Source organism: Phyllobates terribilis, unplaced genomic scaffold (genome assembly GCF_046119375.1).
Source record: "Phyllobates terribilis strain yellow unplaced genomic scaffold, ASM4611937v1 Scaffold_1__5_contigs__length_1240528914, whole genome shotgun sequence".
In the NCBI taxonomy this organism is placed as follows: domain Eukaryota; kingdom Metazoa; phylum Chordata; class Amphibia; order Anura; family Dendrobatidae; genus Phyllobates; species Phyllobates terribilis.
Window position 1 is genome coordinate 537,466,357 of NW_027362761.1, and position 27,131 is coordinate 537,493,487.

The 27,131-nt window shown below is 45.3% G+C and overlaps 1 protein-coding gene across 1 annotated transcript in view; it reads left to right on the top strand.

The window, feature by feature from the left end:
• LOC141271163 (von Willebrand factor A domain-containing protein 5A-like) overlaps positions 1-22,759 on the top strand; it is a 52,043-nt gene extending 29,284 nt beyond the window's left edge. The window contains 2 exon segments of the mRNA XM_073681298.1: positions 4,957-5,098; positions 22,676-22,759. Coding sequence (XP_073537399.1) covers positions 4,957-5,098; positions 22,676-22,759 — 226 coding nt within the window.
• Positions 22,760-27,131: the final 4,372 nt, after the last annotated feature.

A 27,131-nucleotide genomic window follows, 5' to 3' on the forward strand; every position in this document is an offset into this window, starting at 1 on the left:
CTGGACCCTTGCTCTTTTTGGGCTTCCAATCTGGATAAATGGCCGGAGCTAGCCACTTACACCTTGGAGATCTTGTCATGCCCCGCAGCCAGCGTTCTGTCTGAACGTGTGTTCAGCGCTGCTGGTGGTGTGCTGACAGATAAGCGCACGCGGCTCTCCACTGATAATGTAGACAGACTCACGTTCATAAAGATGAACAAATCATGGATCCGAAACGACTTTTCTACCCCTGTGTCATCCTGGGGAGAGTAAAAGCTTGATGATTGGTTAAAATCACCCTACCAACCGTTTTAAGCTTTCAAATTACTAATCATGTTTATCTGTATCTTGGCTGGAAAATAATTTGGGCTTTGTAGCAGTGTGCAGCACTGATTCTATTAGGCCATCTATAATAAGCTCCACCAGATTTAAAATTACTAATCATGTTTATCTGTATCTTGGCTGGAAAATAATTTGGGCTTTGTAGCAGTGTACAGCACTGATCCTATTAGGCCATCTATACTAAGCTCCACCAGATTTAAAATTAATAATAATTTTTAGCTGCATCTAGCCCGGAAAATAATTTTGGGGCTCCGAGATGCGCAAGACACATAAGTGCCTTCTTGCTGCACTACCTGCAACATGACCCTCATATTGTCAGAATTCGAAGTAATCATGACTACTGGGTTGCCACACTCTTAGATCCCCCAAACTTTTCGATCAACCTTTTCATTTTAATAAAGACCAAAAAAATGGTCATTTTTGAAATTATAAGCATTAGCAGGTTATTAGAAACTGAAATCAAACAGTTTTCAACTCAAAACTTTATTCTAGGTGATGTTACATTTTCACATAGGACCCCTTGTTCGAAAGGAGCTTCTGAACTCTCTCGTCCATTGAATTTGTCAGGTTTTGGATGGTTTCTGCTTCAATTGTTTTGCATGAGGACAGAATACCCTCCCAGAGGTGTTGCTTAGATGTGAACTGCCTCCCGCCATCATAGACACTCCTTTTGATGATGCTCCAGAGGTTCTGAATGGGGTAGAGGTCAGGGGAGCATGGGGGTCACACCATAAGTTTGTCCCCTTTTATGCCCATATCAGCCAGAGATGCAGATGTTTTATGTGCAGCATGAGATGGTGCATTATCATGCAAAAAAATGATCTTGCTGTGAAATACACGGTTCTTCTTCTTGAACCATGGCAGGAAGTGCTGTTTGAGAAAATCCACATACATTATGGAGTTCATCTTTAGCGCCTTCAGGGATCCTAAAGGGGCCGACAATCTCTCTACCCATGATTCCAGCCCAAAACATTACTCCACCTCCTCCTTGTTGGCGCTGTAGCCGTGTTTGCGTGGGGTGTCCATCAACCAGCCATCCTCCACTCCATCCATCTGGACCATCGAGCGCTGCACGGCACTCATCCGTGAACAAAACAGTTTTGAAATCAGTCTTCATGTAATGTTTAGCCCACTGGAGCCGTTTCTGCTTGTGTGAAGTGGATAGAGGAGGTCGACAGGATGGCGTATGCACAGCTGCAAACCTCTGAAGGACCCTGCATCTTGTTGTTCGGGGGACGTTAGAGGCACCAGCAGCTTCAAAAACTTGTCTGCTGCTATGACAAGGCTTTTTTGCCGCTGCTCTTTTAACCTGACGTAATTGCCTGTAGGAAAGAGTCCTCAATTTGCCCTTATCAGCACGCACACGTGTGTACTGTGAATCAGCTACATACTTCTTGATTGCCAAGACACTTCATCCTGATCATCGCACAATGTTGATTGTAGTCATGCCTTGACCTAAACACTCCACAATTTGTTGCTTCTCAGCAGCCGACACATCCTTTTTCTTTCCCATTTTGGCAGAAAATGTAGGCTGCTTAATAATGTGAGACAGCCTTCTTAAGTAGTCTTGCCTTTCATTGGACACACCTGCCAAACTAATTAGCACAGGTGTCTGCAATTGCTTACAGTGATATAAAGAGCCCTGACACACATCACCATCAATGAGTTTAACTGACAAACAAACAAATTCTTCCCTTATCACTCCTAAACACTTTTTGCATAATAATTTGGAACACAGTGTACATGTGCTTTTCCACAAAACACCAGTGGTTCACGTAGTGAATCTTACAGTTCTAACTTGCCAACCATGGTCTGTATGGAGTTGTTCAATAAAGGGCCCAAAATTAAGATAACATAGATGGGAGAGGTCTCTATGAATAGGAATTCCTAAGTATTTGATACCCTGTGAGGGCCAGGCAAAGGGAAAGTTGGACTGGATGGAATCCTATATGGATTTGGGGAGGGAGACATCGAGGGCCTCAGACTTCGCTGCATTGATTTTAAAATTTGACCATGTAACAAAGTGATCTATTTCAGCCATAACAGCATGGATGGATATATGTGATTGAGTGATATATACTAGGACATCATCAGCAAATAGAGAGCACTTGTACTCGGTGCCTCCCACCTCAATCCACCTAATATTGGGGTTATGGCGAATTGATGAGAGCAGGTGCTCCGTCACTAGGATGTATAAGAGAGGGGACAGAGGACATCCCTGCCTTGTCCCATTGGTGATTGTGAAAGGTGATGAAAATGTTCTGATGCACCCCCTGGGCCTTGGGACTCCCGGAGCCGGACCCTTTTTGGTGGATGCTGGTGGTTGTAGTCTTCGTGGCGGCGACCCGGTTCCGTGGCTCAGGGTGGTCAAACCAGTGGCGGAACTATTTATGTGGTTTTGATGTTTAAATGTCCGACTACGCCACCCGTGGATTGCGGTCAGAGTGAACCGCCGCTGCAGGGCAGACCGCTGAGGCTGGTGTTGTGGGTGCAGCAGAGCGTAGCATAACTCCCCACGGGAGGAGTATAGCCTCAGGGCAGTGTATGCGGAGGATGGGGGTGATGGTGCAGGGCAGCAGCAGTAACGACACGGAGTCAGTGATGCAGTCCAGGGCCTTTACTCACAGTTCTTATTATCCAGACCACGTCTGCAGGTAACAGCTGCCCACGTTGTACTGTGCTCACTAGGTGAGGGGCTCAGACAACTCCCAGATAACTTTGGAGCGCTTCACAGGACCCCCTTTGTGTGTCCTTTGTCTGGCCTTTCTTACCAACCCTTCTGTCCGGCTGCCTCGGGCCTCCTCTTGGTAAACTTGGCGCCAGTTTCCCTGACCCTATGTGGTGCCTTCCTAGCGGGTGTAGCGAGGGGCTGCGCCACATAAAATGTCAGAGCCTCCGGTTTCTAGCTGAGGGTCGTTTCCTGCCTCCACTAGTTTCGGGGACCGGTCTCCCCCTTTGGCCTGACCCCTCCACGCAGGTGGATTCGGGCGTGCGGTGGCGACTCGCCCGTCCGCACCCCTGGGATCCCTTCATTCCTCGTTCCTGGAGCCTTCTCCGCTCCTCTTCCTTCCTTCTCCCTCTTCCAGGCCTGGGCCTCTGTTACTAGGCCCGCCTCCGGAGCAGAGCTCATGCAGAGCCCCTGCTCCCTGCCACTTCTGCTCAGACTTCTCTGCACTGAACTAAGATGGTGCCCACCTTTTATACTCCCTTCTCAATGCACCCAGGAACTGCTTCCTCCCTGCTCCTGCACTACAGGGTTCCCCTTCCTCAGTGTTCCCTCCCCCCACTCCAGCCAGGGACAGGGACTGTCGTGCCCATCTCAGAGGCATATTGGTCGCCCTGCCCCACGGCAATGTGGTGTAATGCATGCAGGTGTCGGGTCCTGATCCACACTCCATCCTTACCTGAGAGTGAGATATCACACCTCTGGGTGAGGTGCAATACCTCTGTAGCAACCGAGCCCTCAGGGTGCTACAGTTCCATTTATCTTCAGCCTAGGTGACGTATTGTGATACAGGGCCGTGATTTTGGCTATAAAAGGGTCCCCTAGACCCCTACCCCAAGCTTTTTAAGAGAATCATATATGGCGTGCCAGGAGACTCTATGGAATGCTTTCTCAGCATCCAACGAGAGTATCTAATTACAAATTTTTAACTGCATCTAGCCCAGGAAATACTTTGTGCCTAGTAGCAGTGTCTGCTAGTCAGCGGATTATCCCGGCTGTTAAGCAAGCTACACCACCTGTAGTTTGGACACTTAATTTTTTCAAAGGAAATGCTTCGGGACCACGGGATACTCAGTGAAGAGCATCAGGAGGCACCCCAAGGCATAGGGGCTGGGACTGGCAGTAGGATGCCTTGCGGTGGACAGCCGAGCTCGATCCTTATAAAAGCTTTTTAACTGCAGCAGCTTTAGTGGACGCTACTGGAGCTGGAATTACGCGGCTGCTGGCATGAGACTTGCCCTCCAATAGATCCTTGTAAATGGATTTAAAGTGTATTCATTCAAATTAGAGAGACAATTTAAATTAAAAAGCTTAGAGCTGCCTCCACCACAGGGGGGCTCGCTCGACCCACCAGCGGACAGGCACCAGTATTGGGAGAGGGGGGCTGGCCGTCAGGGTTCACCGCGGCTGTGGCACAAACCCGGCGACACGGAGGTGGCACGGGCAGGAGCGGACTGAACGTGTCGGCTTCTCACTTTTTGGATTTTAGAAGGGCATGACATGCCTATATTTGTGTCTCCCCCTCCTTTTACTCCTCCACCTCTTTTCTTTTCGCATGACTATATGTACTTGTCACTTTTCCATGTGTTAGTTGTGTCTTCAGAGCAGTTTGTCAGCTTTTGGACACCTTTGAAGGTGTTTTCTATGTGTTTCTATGTGTTTTTGTTTGCCTGCCATTGGTTTTAACGGTGTTCGAAGGTGTTCGACGAACAGTTCGACGAACAGTTCGGCGAACACACGGGTGTTCGACGAACCGAACCGAACTCGAACACTACGGGGGTGGCTCAATACTAGTCCTAACATGTGACTAGAACAGGTTGCTGTTTTAAAATATGTGATGGAGGCCATTTTTTATCACATTCTAAGACCACCCCTTTAATATTGACCGCTATTATTCTGGTTCCCCACAGTGAGAGTGTGGAATATACACAGGAGACTATGGAAGAGGCTATCAAGCATGTTAAAGAGATGGATGCTAACTTTGGTGGAACCGAAATCCTTCTTCCCTTAAAGAAAATATACTCGGCCGGGAAACCAGAGCATCTCAGACAAGTAAGTTCAATGAGTGCTAGTATCAAAACGGTTAAAAAGAAGCCCCGCAGTTCCTTTTTTCTAAGGCAGTGTTGTTCAGATCAGGTAGCTGTGATTAAGAATTAACCATTTAAAGAGAACCTGTTATTATAAAATAACCCATTGTTTAAATCACACTTTTCTGTTAAATGGATTATTTTTTAATTTTTGCTATTTTTTACTTTACATATCACTATTTGTATAAAAAAACAGAAATCCTTCAATTTTCACACTGACAACTGAAATTATACTCATATTTCCTGTTCTGAACAGTAGCCACATGTACAACAGTAGACTTGCTCTGACTTCAAAAGAAGTACTTTCTGGGCATGCTCTGATCTAGACAAAGGTCATTGTGAAGGGAGGAGGAGGAAGTGAGCTGTGACATCACCTGTTGTAAACGGTGGATCCTGTGTTATTTACTGTGTATAGAGGTATTACCTGTCATTGTACAAGAGGAGGAGGTGAGCTGTGACATCACATATTGTGAATGGTGGATCCCGTGTTATCTACTTTATATAGAGGTGTTACCTGCCTGTGCAGGAGGAGGTGAGCGCTGACATCACCTATTGTGATTGGCGGACTGTTATCTACTGCATATAGAGGTGCTATCAGTCAATATAATCTGGTATGTGATGATAATGAGACTGCTGAAATATCATCTGTACAGAACAGGAAGGATCAGTATAGTATTAGGCCTTGTGGTAAATGAAAATTCCATGATTTCGGAATGTTTTTTTTTTTAATAGTGATATGGAAAATTAAAATGCACTGCTCAAAAAAATAAAGGGAACACTTAAACAACAGAATATAACTCCAAGTAAATCAAACTTCTGTAAAATCAAACTGTCCACTTAGGAAGCAACACTGATTGCCAATCAATTTCACATGCTGTTGTGCAAATGGAATAGACAATAGATGGAAAATATTGGTAATTATCAAGACACCCTCAATAAAGGAGTGGTTCTTCAGGTGGGGACCACAGACCACATCTCAGTACCAATGCTTTCTGGCTGATGTTTTGGTCACTTTTGAATGTTGGTTGTGCTTTCACACTCGTGGTAGCATGAGAAGGACTCTACAACCCACAGAAGTTGCTCAGGTAGTGCTGCTCATCCAGGATGGCACATCAATGCGAGCCGTGGCAAGAAGGTTTGCTGTGTCTGTCAGCGTAGTGTCCTGAGGCTGGAGGCGCTACCAGGAGACGGGCCAGTACACCCGGAGATGTGGAGGGTGCCGTAAGAGGGCAACAACCTAGCAGCAGGACTGCTACCTCCGACTTTGTGCAAGGAGGAACAGGAGGAGCACTGCCAGAGCCCTGCAAAATGACCTCCAGCAGGCCACAAATGTGCATGTGTCTGCACAAACGGTTAGAAACCGACTCCATGAGGGTGGTATGAGGGCCTGACGTCCACAGATGGGGGTTGTGCTCACAGCCCAACACCGTGCAGGACGCTTTGCATTTACCACAGAACCCCAGGATTGGCAAAGTCGCCACTGGCGCCCTGTGCTCTTCACAAATGAAAGCAGGTTCACACTGAACACGTGTGACAGACTTGACAGGGTCTGGAGACACCGTGGAGAGCGATCTGCTGCCTGCAACATCCTTCAGCATGACCGGTTTGGCAGTGGGTCAGTAATGGTGTGGGGTGGCATTTCTTTGGAGGGCCGCACAGCCCTCCATGTGCTCGCCAGAGGTAGATTGACTGCCATTAGGTACCGAGATGAGATCCTCAGACCCCTTGTAAGACCATATGCTGGTGCGGTTGGCCCTGGGTTCCTCCTAATGCAGGACAATGCCTGACCTCATGTGGCTGGAGTGTGTCAGCAGTTCCTGCAAGATGAAGGCATTGAAGCTATGGACTGGCCCGCCCGTTCCCCAGACCTGAATCCGATTAAGCACATCTGGGACATCATGTCTCGCTCCATCCACCAATGTCACGCTGCACCACAGACTGTCCAGGAGTTGGCGGATGCTATAGTCCAGGTCTGGGAGGAGATCCCACAGGAGACCATCCGCAACCTCATCAGGAGCATGCCCAGGTGTTGTAGGGAGGTCATACAGGCACGTGGAGGCCACACACAATACTGAGCCTTATTTTGACATGTTTTAAGGACATTACATCAAAGTTGGATCAGCCTGTAGTGTGTTTTTCCACTTTAATTTTGGGGGTGACTCCAAATCCAGGCCTCCATTGGTTAATAAATTTGATTTCCATTGATGATTTTTGTGTGATTTTGTTGTCAGCACATTCAACTTTGTACAGAACAAAGTATTCAATGAGAATATTTCATTCATTCAGATCTAGGATGTGTTATTTGAGTGTTCCCTTTATTTTTTTGAGCAGTGTGACGCGCCCCCTGGGCCGTGGGGTACTCGGTGCAGGGCCGGTCGTTGCTAGGGGAGATGTCACAGTGGAGGTGACCCGGTCCGTGACCCAGGGCGGTCAATAAAAGGAGTGATTTACAGGGGATTTATAGTTTTTATAGTTTTTAATAACAGTTCGCGACGCCACCTGTGGTATGCGGCTAAAGGGAGCCACCGCTGCGGAGCAGGTCCTCTGGAGCTGGTGTGAATGCAACAGAGTTGGTTTAGCTCTCCACAGGTAGAGCTTAGCTCCAGGGCAGTGTAGATGTTGCTGTTATGGTGTAGTGCAGAGGATGGCGCAGATAATGATCACAGAGACAGTAAGGTGCAGTCCTCAGGGTTTACTCACGGTTTCTTAGGCTTCCAGTTACCAGTACTAGAGTAACTTCCCACGGCGTTCTGTGCTTACTCAGGGAGGGGTTCAACAAACTCCCAGGTCTCTCCGGATTATGTAACGGGACCCCCTTCTGTGTGTTCCTTCTGGCCGTCTCCCTGCACCTCACACCCAGTGTCTCAGGCCAGTGGCCGCGGACCTTGCCCGGCGACGTCTTCTCTGTCCCCTTGGTCCTCCATGGCCACCTTTCTGGTGATTAGATGTGGCTTGTGGCTGCAGTACCTGAAATACTGCAGCCTCCGGTTTCCTAGTTGAGGCGTAAAGAACTCTGCTAGTTTAAAGACCGGTTCCCTCTGTGCGACCTGACCCCTCCACCTCCTGGTAGATTGGGGCGTACGGGTGGCCACCAGCACTTTCCGTACCACTCGGGTCCCTTCCACATTCCTGGAGCCTTTCCTGCTCCTCTCTCTCTTCAGTCTTAGGCCTCTCTGGCTAGGCCCTCCTCCTCCTGAGCAGAGCTCCTGGTCCCTCTACTTCTCCTCTCAGACTGACCTCTCTCCACAGACTGCACTGACTCAAGATGGCTTCTCTATTTATATCACTTCTTTCAATGCTCCCCCGATCTTCGTGAAAACACAAAAGTCATTACCTCAGTAAATTAGAATAATTAACAAAAAACACCTGCAAAGGCTTCCTACACATTTAAAAAGGTCCCTTTAGCCTGTTTCAGTAGGCTCCACACTAATGGGGAAGACCGCTGACTTGACAGATGTCCAGAAGGCAGTCATTGACACACTCCTCAAGGAGGGTAAGCCACAAAAGGTCATTGCTAAAGAAGCTGGCTGTTCAGAGTGCTGTATCCAAGCATATTAATTAAGTTGAGTGGAAGGAAAAAGTGTGGTAGAAAAAGGTGCACAAGCAACCGGGATAACCGCAGCCTAGAAAGGATTGTTAAGAAAAGGCCATTCAAAAATTTGGGGGAGAGTCACAAGGAGTGGACTGCTGCTGGAGTCATTGCTTCAAGAGCCACCACACACAGACGTATCCAGGATATGGGCGACAAGTGTCACATTCCTTGTGTCAAGCCACTCATGACCAATAGACAACGCCAGAAGCTTCTTACCTGGGCAAAGGAGAAGAAGACCTGGACTGTTGCTCAGTGGTCCAAGGTGTTGTTTTCAGATGAAAGTAAACTTTGCATTTCATTTGGAAATCAAGGTCCCAGAGTCTGAAGGAAGAGTGGAGAGGCCACAATCCAAGCTGCTTGAGGTCTAGTGTGAAGTTGCTAGAGATGGGGTGCACCTTACGAAGACTGGAAAACGTGTATTTGGAAGTCGCCTTGCTACACTCATCAGGAGAGCTTTAAACTAGAACAATGTGGGAAGGGAAGCAAAAGGCCAGAAAAAGATATACAGCTGACACATACTATTGAGATCTCTGCTACTGGAAGTGGAAAGGAAGAACAAAGACAAAAAAAATCTAAATAATACAAATATGGGAGGAAGAGAAACCAATCACAAACTACAATGTTTTTATACAAATGCACAAAGCATGGGCAACAAACAAGGAGAATTGGAACTACTAACGCAGGAAAAGGAATATGATGTCATTGGAATCACTGAAACTTGGTGGGATGATACACATGATTGCAATACAAGGCTAAAAGGATACAACTTATTTGCAAGAAACAGACTTGATAAACGAGGAGGAGATGTCGCATTGTATGTTAGAAAAGCGTATATCTGCACAGAGATTGAAGCTTCAGAGACTGGGAGTTCTGTGGAAACTGTTTGGGTAAGAATACAAGGAGAGAACAACGGAAAGGACACCATTGTAGGCATTTACTACAGGCCACCTGGGCAAGCTGAAGATATGGATGAACTCTTTATGTATCAAATGACCAAGTTCTCCAAAAAATATGACGTAGTGGTCATGGGAGATTTCAACTATCCAGACATTTGTCGGGAATCTCTCTCAAGTAAAACTAACAGGTCAAGCAAATTCTTATCCTCTCTTGCTGACAACTTTATCTTCCAAAAGGTAGGGGAGAAAACAAGGGGATCTGCTACTTTGGATCTAATCCTAATAAACAGGGAGGAAATGGTTGAGGAGGTAAAAGTGGCTGGGACCCTAGGAGGCAATGATCATGCTATTATAGAATTTTGGATAACTAGAGGAGGAAGACATGTGAAGACTCAAACTTCAAGGTTAGATTTCAGAAAGGCAGATTTTAAGCAACTCAGAAAGAGAATAGGAGGGATCCAATGGCTGGATGTCCTTAAGGACAAAAATGTCCAGGAAGCATGGGAAATTTTTAAAAATGAGATTCTCAAAGCACAATCGTTAACAATCCCGAAAAGTAGGAAGAATGGGAAGCACTTAAGGAAACCAGGATGGATGAACACAGAACTTAAACACATGCTAAAAAGAAAGAAAGAAATGTTTATCAAGTGGAAAGAGGGAGGCATATCTAAAGAAGATTATAATGCAGTCTGCAGATCCTGTAGGGCACGCATCAGGTTAGCTAAAGCTGACAATGAATTAAGGCTTGCAAGAGATGTCAAAAGCAATAGAAAAGGATTTTGGGGGTATGTCAAAAGTAAAAGAAAAGTTAAAGATGCCATAGGATTTTTACAGGATAAAAATGGTGAAATGGTAAGAAAGGATGTTGAGAAGGCCGAACTTTTTAATTCCTATAGAAAGAAAATGTAACATCAACTGATCTTCACTGTCCTACTAAAGGAATAGAAGAATCCAAGTTATCTGTAAACAGAGAGATTGTGAGGGAATATTTAGCTAACATAAATGAGTTCAAGTCTCCAGGTCCAGATGAATTACACCCCAGAGTACTGAAGGAGATCGTAGAAGAAATTTTAGAATCATTCTCCATAATCTTTGAAAATTCTTGGAGAACAGGAGAAGTCCCAGAAGACTGGAGAAGAGCAAATGTTGTTCCTATCTTCAAAAAGGGGAAGAAGGTGGACCCAGGGAACTATAGGCCGGTGAGTCTGACTTCTATACCAGGAAAGATCTTTGAACAAATTATTAAACAACATGTATGTAAGTACCTGGATAATAATGAAGTGATTAACCAGAGTCAGCATGGGTTTGTAACTAACAAGTCATGTCAGACTAACTTAATTTCCTTCTATGACAGAATCACTGACTGGGTGGATCAGGGAAATGCTGTAGATATAGTATATCTTGACTTCAGCAAAGCATTTGACAAGTATCTCACACCATCCTTATTGAAAAAATTACCAAGTATGGAATGGACAAGGCAACTGTTAGGTGGATTCATAACTGGCTCAGTGATCGGACTCAAAGAGTGGTCGTAAATGGCTTCTCATCAAGTTGGATGAATGTCTCAAGTGGGGTACCACAGGGCTCTGTCCTGGGACCTGTATTGTTCAACATCTTTATCAATGATTTAGATGACGGAATTGAGGGTAAACTGATTAAATTTGCTGATGACACAAAGCTAGGAGGGATAGCTAATACTAGAGAAGAGAGAGAGAAGATTCAAAAAGACCTAAATAAACTGGAGCAGTGAGCAGTAACTAACAGAATGGTTTTTAACAGGGAAAATGCAAAGTACTACATCTGGGCAATAAAAATGAAAAAAGCATATACAAAATGGGAGGAAAAGAGCTAAGCAACAGTACATGTGAAAAAGACTTATGTATACTAATAGATCATAGACTGAACATGAGTCAACAGTGTGATGCAGCAGCAAAAAATGCAAATACAATTCTGTGTTACATTAACAGAAGCATACAGTCTAGATCACGTGAAGTCATTATCGGACTTTACTCCTCTTTGGTCAGACCTCATCTGGAATACTGTGTCCAGTTCTGGGCACCACATTTTAAAAAAGATATCGACAAACTAGAGCAAGTTCAGAGAAGAGCGACCAGAATGGTGACCGGTCTGCAAACCATGTCCTATGAGGAACGGTTACAGGATTTGGGAATGTTTAGCTTGCAAAAAAGAAGACTGAGAGGAGACTTAATAGCTGTCTGCAAATATCTCAAGGGCTGTCACATTGTAGAAGGATCATCTTTATTCTCATTTGCACAAGGAAAGACTAGAAGCAATGGGATGAAACTGAATGGGAGGAGACACAGATTAGATATTAGGAAAAACTTTTTGACAGTTAGGGTGATCAATGAGTGGAACAGGCGGCCACGAGAGGTGGTGAGTTCCCCTTCAATGGACGTCTTCAAACATAGGCTGGACAGATATCTGTCTGAGATGATTTAGTGAATCCTGCTTTGAGTAGGGGGTTGGACCAGATGACCCTGGAGGTCCTTTCCAACTCTACCATTCTATGATTCTATGATAAGTTTGCACAATCAGTGATGGTTTGGGGAGCCATGTCATCTGCTGGTGTAGGTCCACTGTGTTTTATCAAGACCAATGTCAGCGCAGCCGTCTACCTGGAAATTTACAGCACTTCATGCTTCTCTCTGCCGACAAGCTTTTTGGAGATGGAAATTTCATTCTCCAGCAGGACTTGGCACCTGTCCACACTGCCAAAAGTAACAATACCTGGTTTACAAACAACAGCATCACTGTGCTTGATTGGCAGCAAACTCGCCTGACCTTAACCCCATAGAGAATCTATGGGATATTGTCAAGAGGAAGATGAGAGACCCCAGAGCCAACAATGCAGACGAGCTGAAGGCTGCTATCAAAGCAACCTGGGCTTCTATAACACCTCAGCAGTGCCACAGGCTGATCGCCTCCATGCCACGCCGCATTGATGCAGTAATTGATGCAACAGGAGCCCCGACCAAGTATTGAGTGCATTTACTGAATATATATTTCACTAGGCCAACATTTCGGATTTTAAAACCATTTTTCAAGCTGTTGTTATAAAGTATTCTAATTTACTGAGATAATGACTTTTGTGTTTTCATTGGCTGTAAGCCATAATCATCAACATTAACAGAAATAAACACTTGAAATAGATCACTCTGTTTGTAATGACTCTATATAATATATGAGTTTCACTTTTTGTATTGAAGAACTGAAATAAATTAACTTTTTGATGACATTCTAATTTAGTGAGAAGCACTTGTGTTTATATACCGTATATACTCAAGTATAAGCCGAGTTTTTCAGCACATTTTTTTGTACTGAAAAAGCCCCCCTCAGCTTATACTCAGGTATATACTCGAGTATGTAGAAATTCCGTTGGTGGATAGTGGGGGCGGGTGGGGGAGGTTGCAGCGAGGGAAGAGCGGAGCACACGCTGTAGCCAGCTGCTGCAGCTACCACGTGTGCCCGCTGCTAAATGGAAATGAATATTTCCTCTTCTCCACTCCCATGGGCGTGGAGAGGAATGAATATTCATTCTCTTTAGTAGTGGACATTGTCAGCCGGAGTTGCGGCTCAGCGCTCCTCCGTGCCCATTACTAAAGAGAATGCATATTCACTCTTCTCCACGCCCATAGTTCAGGCGTGGAGAGGAGTGAATATGCCAGCAGCTCACATCAGTGTCTGCGAGTGCATGGCAGTGATGCCATGTGCTGCTCAGATGCTGATATGAGCTGCTGCAGCAGAACACGACGCAGCGCTGGAGCAGAGGTGAGGAAAGAAGGTGAGTATAAGTGTTTATTTTTTATGTGTGCAGTGATGGGGCCAAACATACCAGGAATGGGGGATGAGGGGTGCCATACATACCGGGATTGAGGGATGAGGAGTCCATGCATACCAGGATTGGGATGAGGGGCCATACATACCAGGATTGGGAGATGAGGAGGCCATGCATACCAGGATTGGGAATGAGGGTGCCATGCATACCAGGATTGGGGATGAGGGGGCCATGCATACCAGGATTTGGGATGAGGGGGCCATGCATACCAGGATTGGTGATGAGGGGGCCATGCATACCAAGATTGCGGATGAGGGTGCCATGCATACCAGGATTGGGGATGACGGCGCCATGCATACCAGGATTGGTGATGAGGGGGCCATGCATACCAGGATTGGGGATGAGGGGGCAATGCATACCAGGATTGGGGATGAGGGGGCCATGCATACCAGGATTGGGGATGAGGGGGCCATGCATACCAGGATTGGGGATGAGTGAGCAATACTTACCAGGATGGGGAAATTTACCAGTAGCTGCTGCATTTCCCACCCTAGGCTTATAATCGAGTCAATAAGTTTTCCCAGTTTTTTGTGGTAAAATTAGGTACGTCGGCTTATACTCGGGTCGGCTTATACTCGAGTATATACGGTATATATACTTAAACAATAAATGTCATTTTTAAATGGCAAATTCTCTCTAAGGACACAGCAGTTTTTTTTAAATTCTGTATCACTGTTCTGTCCGCCATATTTTTTTAATCTTCCTGTACTCTGACATTCCTGTATAAGGATTTATTTTGTAGGATGAGTTGGATTTTTTTAGCACCAGTTTGGTTATGTATAATATATTGAAAAACTTTTGTTCTTTAGTAGGAGAAATTCTGCCATGTTTTTGGCCTCTATTTGTAAGATGTTCACTGTGTAGTATAAATGATAACTTTATACTGCAGGTGAGTAAGATTATGGAGATGCAAAGTTTATACATATATACAGTATATATATATATCTATATCTATCTATCTATCTATCTAGATTTATATATATGAGATAGATATATAGATATAATTTTTTTTCTGTTTTACTACTTTTCCACAGCAAGAACACCATATTGTTTTTTTTTGTGTGTTTATTCCAGGAGCTGTAAGTTTCTTTTTCTTCTATTGATGGATCTGTATCAGGGCCTTTATTTTGTGGTCTAAGTTGTAATTTTTCATTGGTACCATTAAATGGTACATGTAACTTAATAACCTTTTATTCCTTTTTTTGGGAAGGAAGTGTAAAAAAAAACAAATTCTTGCAGTTGTTTTTACTGTGTTATATATGACATGGTAAATGGATAGTATGGGTTGCAACAGTTGTGGTTATACCAATTACATAGTTTAGGACCTAACAAGTTCTCAGATCTTGCAGATCTTTGTGGCTTATTTATGCCCCCAAAGACAATAGCAACTTAATAGTTTCCTGTGAGTGGGTCGTGAAAGCATTGGTGTGGTTATTGAGTGAGACCCTCGTCTGTCTGACCTGATAGCTGTGGTCGCTATTAATTGTTTCATATGAGGTTTAACAGCCAGGATCAGAGTCATCTGCAATCCCAGCCGTTGAAGCTGGATGGCAGCTCTAACACACATCCAGACAGAACTTCGCTCCAGCAATGCACAAGAGGTTTTCCAAGAATGTGATCAATATGGCCACCTTCACATATTTCAAGCTGCAACTTGTCCTAGTCACGTGTCAGGATGGATTGAAGTCTGATGAAGGACTGCTCGAGACTGTCTCGACTGTCAGAGGAGCAGCACCATGAATAAAGATAACTGATCTGCTCACTCAGCTGATTGAACAGAATGTGCTTTTTTCTCCAGCTTCAGTCCTCCTCCATGCTTATTCATAAGCCCATTCTGCTGAGTCAGTCTGACAGGTTTACAGTAGGACATGGAGACTGACTTAGTACAGAAGGAGGACTGCAGCTTGAAACATGTGACGACGGCCATTTTGATCACTGTGAAGACCCGGGGTCTTCCGTGGGCGTAACACTACTCAGACAACACAGGGTGAGGGTAAAACAGTATGGCAATACTTTATTGAACCACAAAGCGGACAATAAACACATAGAACAGTCCCAGCAAATACCCAAGATAATAAAACATTACACAGTCTCACCCTTCCGCTGGCCCGCCTGGGATAGAACAGTTGTGGCTTTCGGACTTCCAGGGCCAACTACTTCATAGAATCATAGAATCATAGAATGGTAGAGTTGGATGGGACCTCCTGGGTCATCTGGTCCAATCCCCTGCTCAAAGCAGGATTCACTAGATCATCTCAGACAGATGTCTGTCCAGCCTCTGTTTGAAGACGTCCATTGAAGGGGAACTCACCACCTCTCGTGGCAGCCTGTTCCACTCATTAATCACCCTAACTGTCAAAAAGTTTTTTCTAATATCTAATCTGTGTCTCCTCCCATTTAGTTTCATCCCATTGCTTCTAGTCTTTCCTTGTGCAAATGAGAATAAAGATGATCCTTATACAATGTGACAGCCCTTGACATATTTGTAGACAGCTATTAAGTCTCCTCTCAGTCTTCTTTTTTGTAAGCTAAACATTCCCAAATCCTGCAACCGTTCCTCATAGGACATGGTTTGCAGACCAGTCACCATTCTGGTCGCTCTTCTCTGAACTTGCTCCAGTTTGTCTATGTCTTTTTTAAAATGTGGTGCCCAAAACTGTACACAGTATTCCAGATGAGGTCTGACCAAAGAGGAGTAAAGACCGATAATGACTTCACTTGATCTAGACTGTATGCTTCTGTTAATACATCCCAGAATTGTATTTGCCTTTTTTGCTGCTGCATCACACTGTTGACTCATGTTCAGTCTATGATCTATTAGTATACCTAAGTCTTTTTCACATGTACTGTTGCTTAGCTCTATTCCTCCCATTCTGTATATGCTTTTTTCATTTTTATTGCCCAGATGTAGTACTTTGCATTTTTCCCTGTTAAAAACCATTCTGTTGGTTGCTGCCCACTGCTCCAGTTTATTTAGGTCTTTTTGAATCCTCTCTCTCTCTTCTCTAGTATTAGCTATCCCTCCTAGCTTTGTGTCATCAGCAAATTTAATCAGTTTACCCTCAATTCCTTCATCTAAATCATTGATAAAGATGTTGAACAATACAGGTCCCAGGACGGAGCCCTGTGGTACCCCACTTGAGACATTCATCCAGCTGGATGTGAAGCCATTTACAACCACCCTTTGAGTCCGATCACTAAGCCAGTTATGAATCCACCTAACAGTTGCCTGGTCCATTGCATACTTGGTCATTTTTTCAATAAGGATGGTGTGAGATACTTTGTCAAATGCTTTGCTGAAGTCAAGATATACTATATCTACAGCATTTCCCTGATCCACCCAGTCAGTGATTCTGTCATAGAAGGAAATTAAGTTAGTCTGACATGACTTGTTAGTTACAAACCCATGCTGACTCTGGTTAATCACTTCATTCTTATCCATGTACGTACATACATGTTGTTTAATAATTTGTTCAAAGATCTTTCCTGGTATAGAAGTCAGACTCACCGGCCTATAGTTCCCTGGGTCCACCTTCTTCCCCTTTTTGAAGATAGGAACAACATTTGCTCTTCTCCAGTCTTCTGGGACTTCTCCTGTTCTCCAACAATTTTCAAAGATTATGGAGAGTGGTTCTAAAATTTCTTCTACGATCTCCTTCAGTACTCTGGGGTGTAATTCATCTGGACCTGGAGACTTGAACTCATTTATGTTAGCTAAATATTCCCTCACAATCTTTCTGTTTACAGATAACTTGGATTCCTCTATTCCTTTAAAAGGACAGTGAAGATCAGTTGATGTTACATTTTCTTTCTGAGAGAAAACAGATGCAAAATAGGAATTAAAAAGTTCGGCCTTCTCAACATCCTCTCTTACCATTTCTCCATTTTCATCCTGTAAAAATCCTATAGCATCTTTGACTTTTCTTTTACTTTTGACATACCCCCAAAATCCTTTTTTATTGCTTTTGACATCTCTTGCAAGCCTTAATTCATTGTCAGCTTTAGCTAACCTGATACGTGCCCTGCAGGATCTGCAGACTGCATTATAATCTTCTTTAGATATGCCTCCCTCTTTCCATTTAATAAACATTTCTTTCTTTCTTTTTAGCATGTGTTTAAGTTCTGTGTTCATCCATCCTGGTTTCCTTAAATGCTTCCCATTCTTCCTACTTTTCGGGATTGTTAACGATTGTGCTTTGAGAATCTAATTTTTAAAAATTTCCCATCCTTCCTGGACATTTTTGTCCTTAAGGACATCCAGCCATTGGATCCCTCCTATTCTCTTTCTGAGTCTCTTAAAATCTGCCTTTCTAAAATCTAACCTTGAAGTTTGAGTCTTCACATGTCTTCCTCCTCTAGTTATCCAAAATTCTATAATAGCATGATCGCTGCCTCCTAGGGTCCCAGCCACCTTTACCTCCTCAACCATTTCCTCCCTGTTTATAAGGATTAGATCCAAAGTAGCAGATCCCCTTGTTTTCTCCCCTACCTTTTGGAAGATAAAGTTGTCAGCAAGAGAGGATAAGAATTTGCTTGACCTGTTAGTTTTACTTGAGAGAGATTCCCAACAAATGTCTGGATAGTTGAAATCTCCCATGACCACTACGTCGTATTTTTTGGAGAACTTGGTCATTTGATACATAAAGAGTTCATCCATATCTTCAGATTGCCCAGGTGGCCTGTAGTAAATGCCTACAATGGTGTCCTTTCCGTTGTTCTCTCCTTGTATTCTTACCCAAACAGTTTCCACAGAACTCCCAGTCTCTGAAGCTTCAATCTCTGTGCAGATATACGCTTTTCTAACATACAATGCAACACCTCCTCCTCGTTTATCAAGTCTGTTTCTTGCAAATAAGTTGTATCCTTTTAGCCTTTTATTCCAATCATGTGTATCGTCCCACCAAGTTTCAGTGTTTCCAATGACATCATATTCCTTTTCCTGCATTAGTAGTTCCAATTCTCCTTGTTTGTTGCCCATGCTTTGTGCATTTGTATAAAAACATTTTAGTTTGTGATTGGTTTCTCTTCCTCCCATATTTTTATTATTTAAATTGTTTTGTCTTTGTTCTTCCTTTCCACTTCCAGTAGCAGAGATCTCAATAGTATTTGTCAGCTGTATGGCTTTGTCTGGCCTTTTGCTTCCCTTCCCACATTGTTCTAGTTTAAAGCTCTTCTGATGAGTGTAGCAAGGCGACTTCCAAATACATATTTTCCAGTCTTCGTAAGGTGCACCCCATCTCTAGCAAGTAGTCCATCGTATAGGTAATTCATTCCGTGATCCAGAAATCCAAATCCTTGTTGACGGCACCATCGACGTAGCCAGTTGTTCACCTGTAGAATCTTATTCCACCTCATTGTTCCATGGCCATCCACTGGGAGGATGGATGAGAAGACCACCTGCGCTCCCAATTCTTTCACTTTCTTGCCTAAGTCTTCAAAGTCACTGCAGATGGTTTCCAGGTCCTTTCTTGCGGTGTCATTTGTCCCCACATGTATTAGCAGGAATGGGTAGTGATCTGTAGGTCTGAAGAGTCTTGATATCCTGTCAGACACATCTTTAATTTTTGCTCCTGGAAGACAGCACATTTCTCTTGAGGTTATGTCTGGTCTGCAGATAGCGGCCTCTGTTCCTCTTAACAGGGAATCCCCCATGACCGCCACTCTCCGTTTTTTCTTCACAACATTCTTCTTTCTCCATCCAGGAGGATTCTGAGGGCTTACAAGGTTATTCATTGCTGGCAAAGTCTTATTTTGCTGTATTTCTTCATGGTTCTCCTGCGTGAGAGCCTGGTACTGGTTCCTGAGCAGTATGGGTGCTGACTGCCTCTCGATCCTCCTGCTTCTGTGGGTCACATGCTTCCATTCCTCTGTTTCGTCAGGTGCAGTTCGAATTTCTTCTCTTTCTGAATCATGAAGAGATAATTCTGCTCTGTCTAAGAACTCTTCACCTTCCTTAATGATTTTCAAGGTAGTTAACCTCTCTTCTAGATTTCGCAACTTTTCCTCCAACAGGGACACAAGCTTGCATTTCTGGCATGTGAAGTTTGGCTTTTCCACTGGCAAGTCTGTGAACATGTAGCAGGATATGCAGCTCACCAAATGGCTCCTGGACTCTTCCATGTTCTTATTGTTAATGTTCTGAAAACAGTGAAAAAAGCTTAAAAAAAAAGCTTCAAAATGCGCGCGACGGTAGGCGCGCGGTTTACCGATGTCCTCTTTTCAGCTCCAACAGCCAAAATCCAGTGTTCTTTGAGCTCGCGGAGACTCTTCACTTACCCCAAAATGCAGTGGGAATATGCAAATTATCTCCTCTGGACTCCTCCCCTGGTTTACCGATGTCCTCTTTTCAGCTCCAACAGCCAAAATCCAGTGTTCTTTGAGCTCGCGGAGACTCTTCACTTACCCCAAAATGCAGTGGGAATATGCAAATTATCTCCTCAGGACTCCTCCCCTGGTTTACCGATGTCCTCTTTTCAGCTCCAACAGCCAAAATCCAGTGTTCTTTGAGCTCGCGGAGACTCTTCACTTACCCCAAAATGCAGTGGGAATATGCAAATTATCTCCTCAGGACTCCTCCCCTGGTTTTGGCAGTCCCCCACAGAAAGAAGGTAGCAGCAAGCTTAGGAAGATAGCAGTCCATCGAGGTATAAGGCCAGGAGACCCGAGAGTCCCACCCTGGCCTCTCTGAGAGTTTCCATGGGGCTAGATGACCGACGGGTCCCAATCTGGGTTCTCCGAATGTCTCCATGGGTTCCAGGCGATGGGATGTTGCCTCCTGGCAGCCCCAAACATCATATCCATGTGGCCATCCGATAAAAAAAATCTGGCAGCACATGGACATTTCACACAAATATGAGAATGCAGCCTATGGGATTTTACAGATAACATTATCACTCCAAGTCACACAGTGCAGATACAGAATAATATTTACATCCAGGCTCTTACCGCTGACGTCTCATCTGATCAGAGACTTTTTCTTCTCCATCTGGTCAGACCTTCGTGTCGACATCTCCCAGCCACGTCTCGTCTTGTCACGATGATCAGTGCAGTCTTAAAAATAACAAGGTCACATATATTGTATATATACATGTGTCTCCCCCACACTGCGCCCCTCACTACAGATATGTACTTCCCCCCCCCCCATTAATATACTATTAGCCACTTAGTAATCAAAATATAAAGTGATAAGCAGCACCGTGCCCCCCCATTAACTATAATCTCCACCGGCCAATAATATAAATTATTCAGTCTCTGCGACTCTTCTCAATTAACTGTAAGGCTATGTGCACACAGAAAATATACAAGGCTTTACAGTACAAGCAAAGTGAAAGCGCCATCATTGCTCTCTCCCAGCACCCCCATCATTGCTCTCTCCCAGCACCCCCGTCATTGCTCTCTCCCAGCACCCCCGTCATTGCTCTCTCCAAGCACCCCGTCATTGCTCTCTCCCAGCACCCCCGTCATTGCTCTCTCCCAGCACCCCCGTCATTGCTCTCTCCCAGCACCCCCGTCATTGCTCTCTCCCAGCAACCCCCGTCATTGCTCTCTCCCAGCAACCCCCGTCATTGCTCTCTCCCAGCAACCCCCATCATTGCTCTCTCCCAGCAACCCCCATCATTGCTCTCTCCCAGCATCTTCATCACTGCTCTCTCCCAGCATCTCCATCATTGCTCTCTTCCAGCATCTCCATCATTGCTCTCTCTCAGCACCTCCATCATTGCTCTCTCTCAGCACCTCCATCATTGCTCTGTCCCAGCACATCCATCATTGCTCCGTCCCAGCACATCCATCATTGCTCTCTCCCAGCACCCCCATCATTGCTCTCTCCCAGCATCTTCATCATTGCTCTCCCAGCATCTCCATCATTGGTCTCTTCCAGCATCTCCATCATTGCTCTGTCCCAGCACATCCATCATTGCTCTGTCCCAGCACATCCATCATTGCTCTGTCGCAGCACATCCATCATTGCTCTCTCCCAGCACCCCCATCATTGCTTCCTCCCAGCACCCCCATCATTGCTCTCTCCCAGCACCCCCATCATTGCTCTTTCCCAGCACCCCCATCATTGCCCTCTCCCAGCACCCCCATCATTGCTCTCTCTTCCACACCCCTATCATTGCTCTCCCCAGACCCATCATCCTCATCATTGCTCTCACCATCCCCATCATTGCTCTCCCCATCCCCAACATCACCATCATTGCTCTCCCCAACCTCATCAGTGCTCTCCCCATCCCCATCATCCTCATCATTGCTCTCCCCACCCCATCATTGCTCTCCCCACCCCCATCATTGCTCTCCCCAGCCCCATCATTCCTCTCCCCATCATTGCTCTCCCCATCGCCATCATCCCCATCATTGCTCTCCCCATCACCACCATCCCCATCATTGCTCTTCCCATCGCTATCATTGCTCTTCCCTACCTCACCTCATTCTCCTGTTCCTCTCCCCAGCTTTTCAGTAAAAAAAAAAAGGAAAAAACAACTTACCTCTCAGCTCGTTCCCCTGCAGCATCCTCGTTGGCGGCAACTTTCTCCCTGACCGAGGCGCGCGCTGCATGATGATGTTATCAAGCTGCGTGTGTCAGGGAGGAAGCGCCGGGCAGGAAGCAGAGGACGGATCCCTCCAGCTCCGCTGCCATTTTCTCCTGACAGCAGGTGAGCTGGAGGGATCGCTCCCTGCCTGCCGCACATGAGAGGGCAATCTGGCCATGGGCCCCCCGGAGCTTCGGGCTCCAAGAAGCAGGCCAGATTGCCCTCAATATTAGCTGCCCGGCAAGGGCCCCCCTGATCCATTGGGCCCTGGTGCAGTTGCACGGGCGATATGTCCGCCCCTGAATCAGGGTTGTACAAATAATCGTATGTCCTTCTTGTGCCATAGAAATACACAGACATTCACAAGTCAACAGAAACACAATAGTGTATTACTCTTGGATTAACAAATCTAAACATCTGGCTGATAAAAAATTTAAGCTGTATCGTCACAATCACATTCTGGGAGAACCCCTTTTAAGGCCTTTAAGGCTCTATATCATGATGTTCATGAAAAACCTTCAGTAAACACAAGAGTTTTTATTTGTGTTTATGAAAATTGAAATTGAAAGTTAATTTAGTTTCTTTAGTTTTTGTGGTTTTGGGGAAAGCAGGGTAAAACCATTGTGGATTGTGAAATGCTGACTTCACTTACCTCTTCCCTTTGTAGGTCTTTATTTTCACAGATGGAGAAGTTGGGCACACAAAGGAAGTGATTAAGGAAGTTAAGAAAAGCTCTCACAATTATCGGTAATGATCGGTAATCATTGATTCATAGACTTTGTATTAGAATAAGTTCAGGCTTTTGTGTCCATATGTTCACAACATTAACATAAGCACACATAGACTCACTAATGCCCATTTTACATCTACAGGGGTCTAGAAAGCAGGGTTATCACAGGGCATGATGCTGGAAGTGACCATTATATGATCATCCGATCCCCATCATGTTGTTGAAGTACCTGATGAAGACCTGGATCAGCCTACACTAGGGGAAGCTCAGGAGCTCTTGCAAACAGATGTGTTATAGTAAGTTGTATATATCTGTATCCAGTGAGCTCCCCCTAGTGGTGGCTGTTTACATTTTTGTGCAGTGATCTCCTGCTAGTGGTATCTATATAAATCTGTATGCAGTGAGCTCTCCCTAGTGGTGGCTGTATAAATCTGTATACAAGGAGCTCCCTCTAGTGGGCATTGTATAATCTGTATGCAGTGAGCTCCCCCTACTGGTGGCTGTATAAATCTGTATGCAATGAGCTCTCCCTAGTGGTGGCTGTATAAATCTGTATGCAATGAGCTCTCCCTAGTGGTGGCTGTATAAATCTGTATGCAATGAGCTCTCCCTAGTGGTGGCTGTATAAATCTGTATGCAATGAGCTCCCCCTAGTGGTGGCTGTATAAATCTGTATGCAATGAGCTCTCCCTAGTAGAGATGAGCGGTGTTCGACTAGAACTGTTCGCCAATCTCAAGTTCGAGCTGTTTTGGGCGGTGTTCGAGTTGTTCGACGAACCCGAACGATTTGCAAAAAATTCGGCTGTTCGAGGTTATGTTCGATAACTGTTCATGCACCAAAAGCGTGTCCTGCATGTCTGACGCTATTTAGAGCACCAATCATGCAGGGATTGTCTGCCACTCACTGTAATGCCACAGCCATGGTGGTTGTGGCATTACAGTGATTGCCCAAATCGATGGGAACAGTGCCAACAGTGAAACATGGAAAGCCGGCAATTCAGCAGCGGCATACACTGGTACCCGACAACTTAGAACCGAAAGAATAGAGCATCACACATAGATTAGATAGATAGAAACATGTCATTCACATATATATGAAGTACAGTGACAGTGTTGCTTACTGTACTTGTCATTTAGTGTAAAGGATTTATTAAAAAAAAATAATAGTGTTTTCATGCACCGTCTCTTTAAAAAAGCCGGCCGGCAATTCAGCATCGGTACCCGACAATATATAACAGAAAGAATAGAGCATCACACATAGATTAGATAGATAGAAACATGTCAGTCACATATATAATAAGTACAGTGACAGTGTTGGTTACTGTACTTGTCATTTAGTGTTAAAATAAAGGATTTATTAAAAAAAAAATTGGCGTGGGGTTCCCCTAATTTTAGTCTCTAGCGGAGGTTAAGCAGACGGCTGGGGCAGATGTTTGAAGCCTGGGAAGGGGGTAATACCCACGGAGCTTCCCAGGCTGCTAATATCAGCCCCCAGCGGAATACTTAGCCTTTACTAGCTATTAAAATGGGTGACCCCCCAAAAAAAATGACGTGGGGTCCCCCCTATTTTAATAGCTAGCAAAGGCTAGGCAGACAGCTGGGGGCTGATATTAATAGCCCAGGAAGGGTGCCATGAATATTGGCCCCCTCCCAGGCTAGAAACACCAGCCGTCAGCCGCCCCAGAAATGGCGCATCCATAGGATGCGCCAATTCTGGCACTTAGCCTCGCTCTTCCCACTGCCCTGTAGCGGTGGCAGTGGGGTAATAGGGCTGGGGTTGATGTCAGCTTATAATGCCAGCTGACATCAAGCCCAGGTTAGTAATGGAGAGGCGTCTATAAGACACCCCCTTTACTAACCCCATAGTCAAAGTTAAAAAAAACACAAACACCCAGAATAAAGTCCTTTAATTGAAATAAACACACAATTCTTTATTGTTCTAAATTAAACCATACTTACCATCACGCCCATTCCAGCTGAAGCCAACGATCTCCTGCAATAAAAGTAAAATAATAAAGCAACATCATCCTTACCTTTCCATGGTTGCCACGACAGCTTCAGCTCTGCTACATTCACATGACAGGCTGGACCGCAGCAGAACGCTGCCATCCAGCTTGCCATGCCGCACACACTGAGAAGCGCAGGCATGCTTGCGCTCCTCAGTGTCTGCCTGTGACGGCATCCAGATGAGCCGAGTTCATGTCCAATGAACTCCGCTCACCTCATGCATGTCACTGACAGCGTGGGAAAATTCTCCTGCACTCAGCGCTTCAGCGTGAGAATTCTCCCACGCTGTCAGTGACGTGCATGAGGTGAGCTGAGATCATTGGACATGAACTCACCTCATGCATGTCACTGACAGCGTGGGGAAATTCTCACGCTGAAGCGCTGAGTGCAGGAGAATTTTCCCACGCTGTCAGTGACGTGCATGAAGTGAGCTGAGTTCATTGGACATGAACCAGGGCCCTGGATGAGTTGGGTACAGCGCCAGAAGATGGCGCTTCTATGAACGCGCCATTTTCCGGGGTGGCTGCGGACTGCAATTTGCAGCTGGGGGGGGCCCAGAAAGCCCCCAGCTGCCTAGTTGTACCTGGCTGGACACAAAAATAGGGCGACACAAATATAGTGCGAAGCCCCACTTCAATTTTTTTTTAATTATTTCATGAAATAATTAAAAAAAAAAGGGCTTCCCTATATTGTTGTGTCCGACCAGGTACAAATAGGCTGCTGGTGGTTGGGGGAAGCCCGTTCCTGCCTGCTGTACCTGGCTGGACAGAAATATAGTGCGAAGCCCAACGTCAATTTTTTTTTTATTATTTCATGAATTTCCTGAAATAATTTAAAAAAATTGACGTGGGGCTTCGCCATATTTTTGTGTCCAGCCAGGTACAACTGGGCAGCTGGGGGTTGGAATCTGCAGCGCAGGGAGGCCCAAGCTTTCTGAGCCCCACCCGCTGCAAATTGCAGTCCGCAGCCACCCCGGAAAATGGCGCGTTCATAGAAGCGCCATCTTCTGCCGCTGTACCCAACTCATCCAGGGCCCTGGTGCGGTGGCTCACTGGGTAATATAGGGGTTAGGGCCAGCTTGGTATTATCAGCTGGCCCTAAGCCCGAAATTCATGGGGTCATGCCAATATTAGACATGACCGCCATGAATTTCTAGTAAAGTATTTAAAAAAAAACACAACACCCAGAATAAAGTCCTTTAATTGAAATAAACACACAATTCTTTATTGTTCTAAATTAAACCATACTTACCATCACACCCATTCCAGCTGAAGCCAACGATCTCCTGCAATAAAAGAAAAATAATAAAGCAACATCATCCTTACCTTTCCATGGTTCCCACGACAGCTTCAGCTCTGCTACATCGAGATGACAGGCTGGACCGCAGCAGAAAGCTGCCATCCAGCCTGTCATCCCGCAGACACTGAGAAGCGCAGGCATGCTTGCGCTCCTCAGTGTCTCGCTGTGACGGCATCCAGATGAGCCGAGTTCATGTCCAATGAACTCGGCTCACCTCATGCACATCACTGACAGCGTGGGAAAATTCTCCTGCACTCAGCGCTTCAGCATGAGAATTCTCCCACGCTGTCAGTGACGTACATGAGGTGAGCTGAGTTCATTGGACATGAGCTCACCTCATGCACGTCACTGACAGCGTGGGAAAATTTTCCTGCACTCAGCGCTTCAGCGTGAGAATTCTCCCACGCTGTCAGTGACGTACATGAGGTGAGCTGAGTTCATTGGACATGAGCTCACCTCATGCACGTCACTGACACTGTGGGAAAATTCTCATGCTGAAGCGCTGAGTGCAGGAGAATTTTCCCATGCTGTCAGTGACGTGCATGAGGTGAGCTGAGTACATTGGACATGAACTCACCTCATGCACGTCACTGGCAGCGTGGGAAAATTCTCACGCTGAAGCGCTGAGTGCAGGAGAATTTTCTCACGCTGTCAGTGACGTACATGAGGTGAGCTGAGTTCATTGGACATGAGCTCACCTCATGCACGTCACTGACAGCGTGGGAAAATTCTCACGCTGAAGCGCTGAGTGCAGGAGAATTTTCCCACGCTGTCAGTGATGTGCATGAGGTGAGCTGAGTTCATTGGACATGAACTCGGCTCATCTGGATGCCGTCACAGCGAGACACTGAGGAGCGCAAGCATGCCTGCGCTTCTCAGTGTCTGCGGGATGACAGGCTGGATGGCAGCTTTCTGCTGCTGCCCAGCCTGTCATCTCGATGTAGCAGAGCTGGAGCTGTCCTGGGAACCATGGAAAGGTAAGGATGAAGTTGCTTTATTATTTTACTTTTATTGCAGGAGATCGTTGGCTTCAGCTGGAATGGGCGATACGGTAAGTAGGGTTTAATTTAGAACATTAAAGGAATGT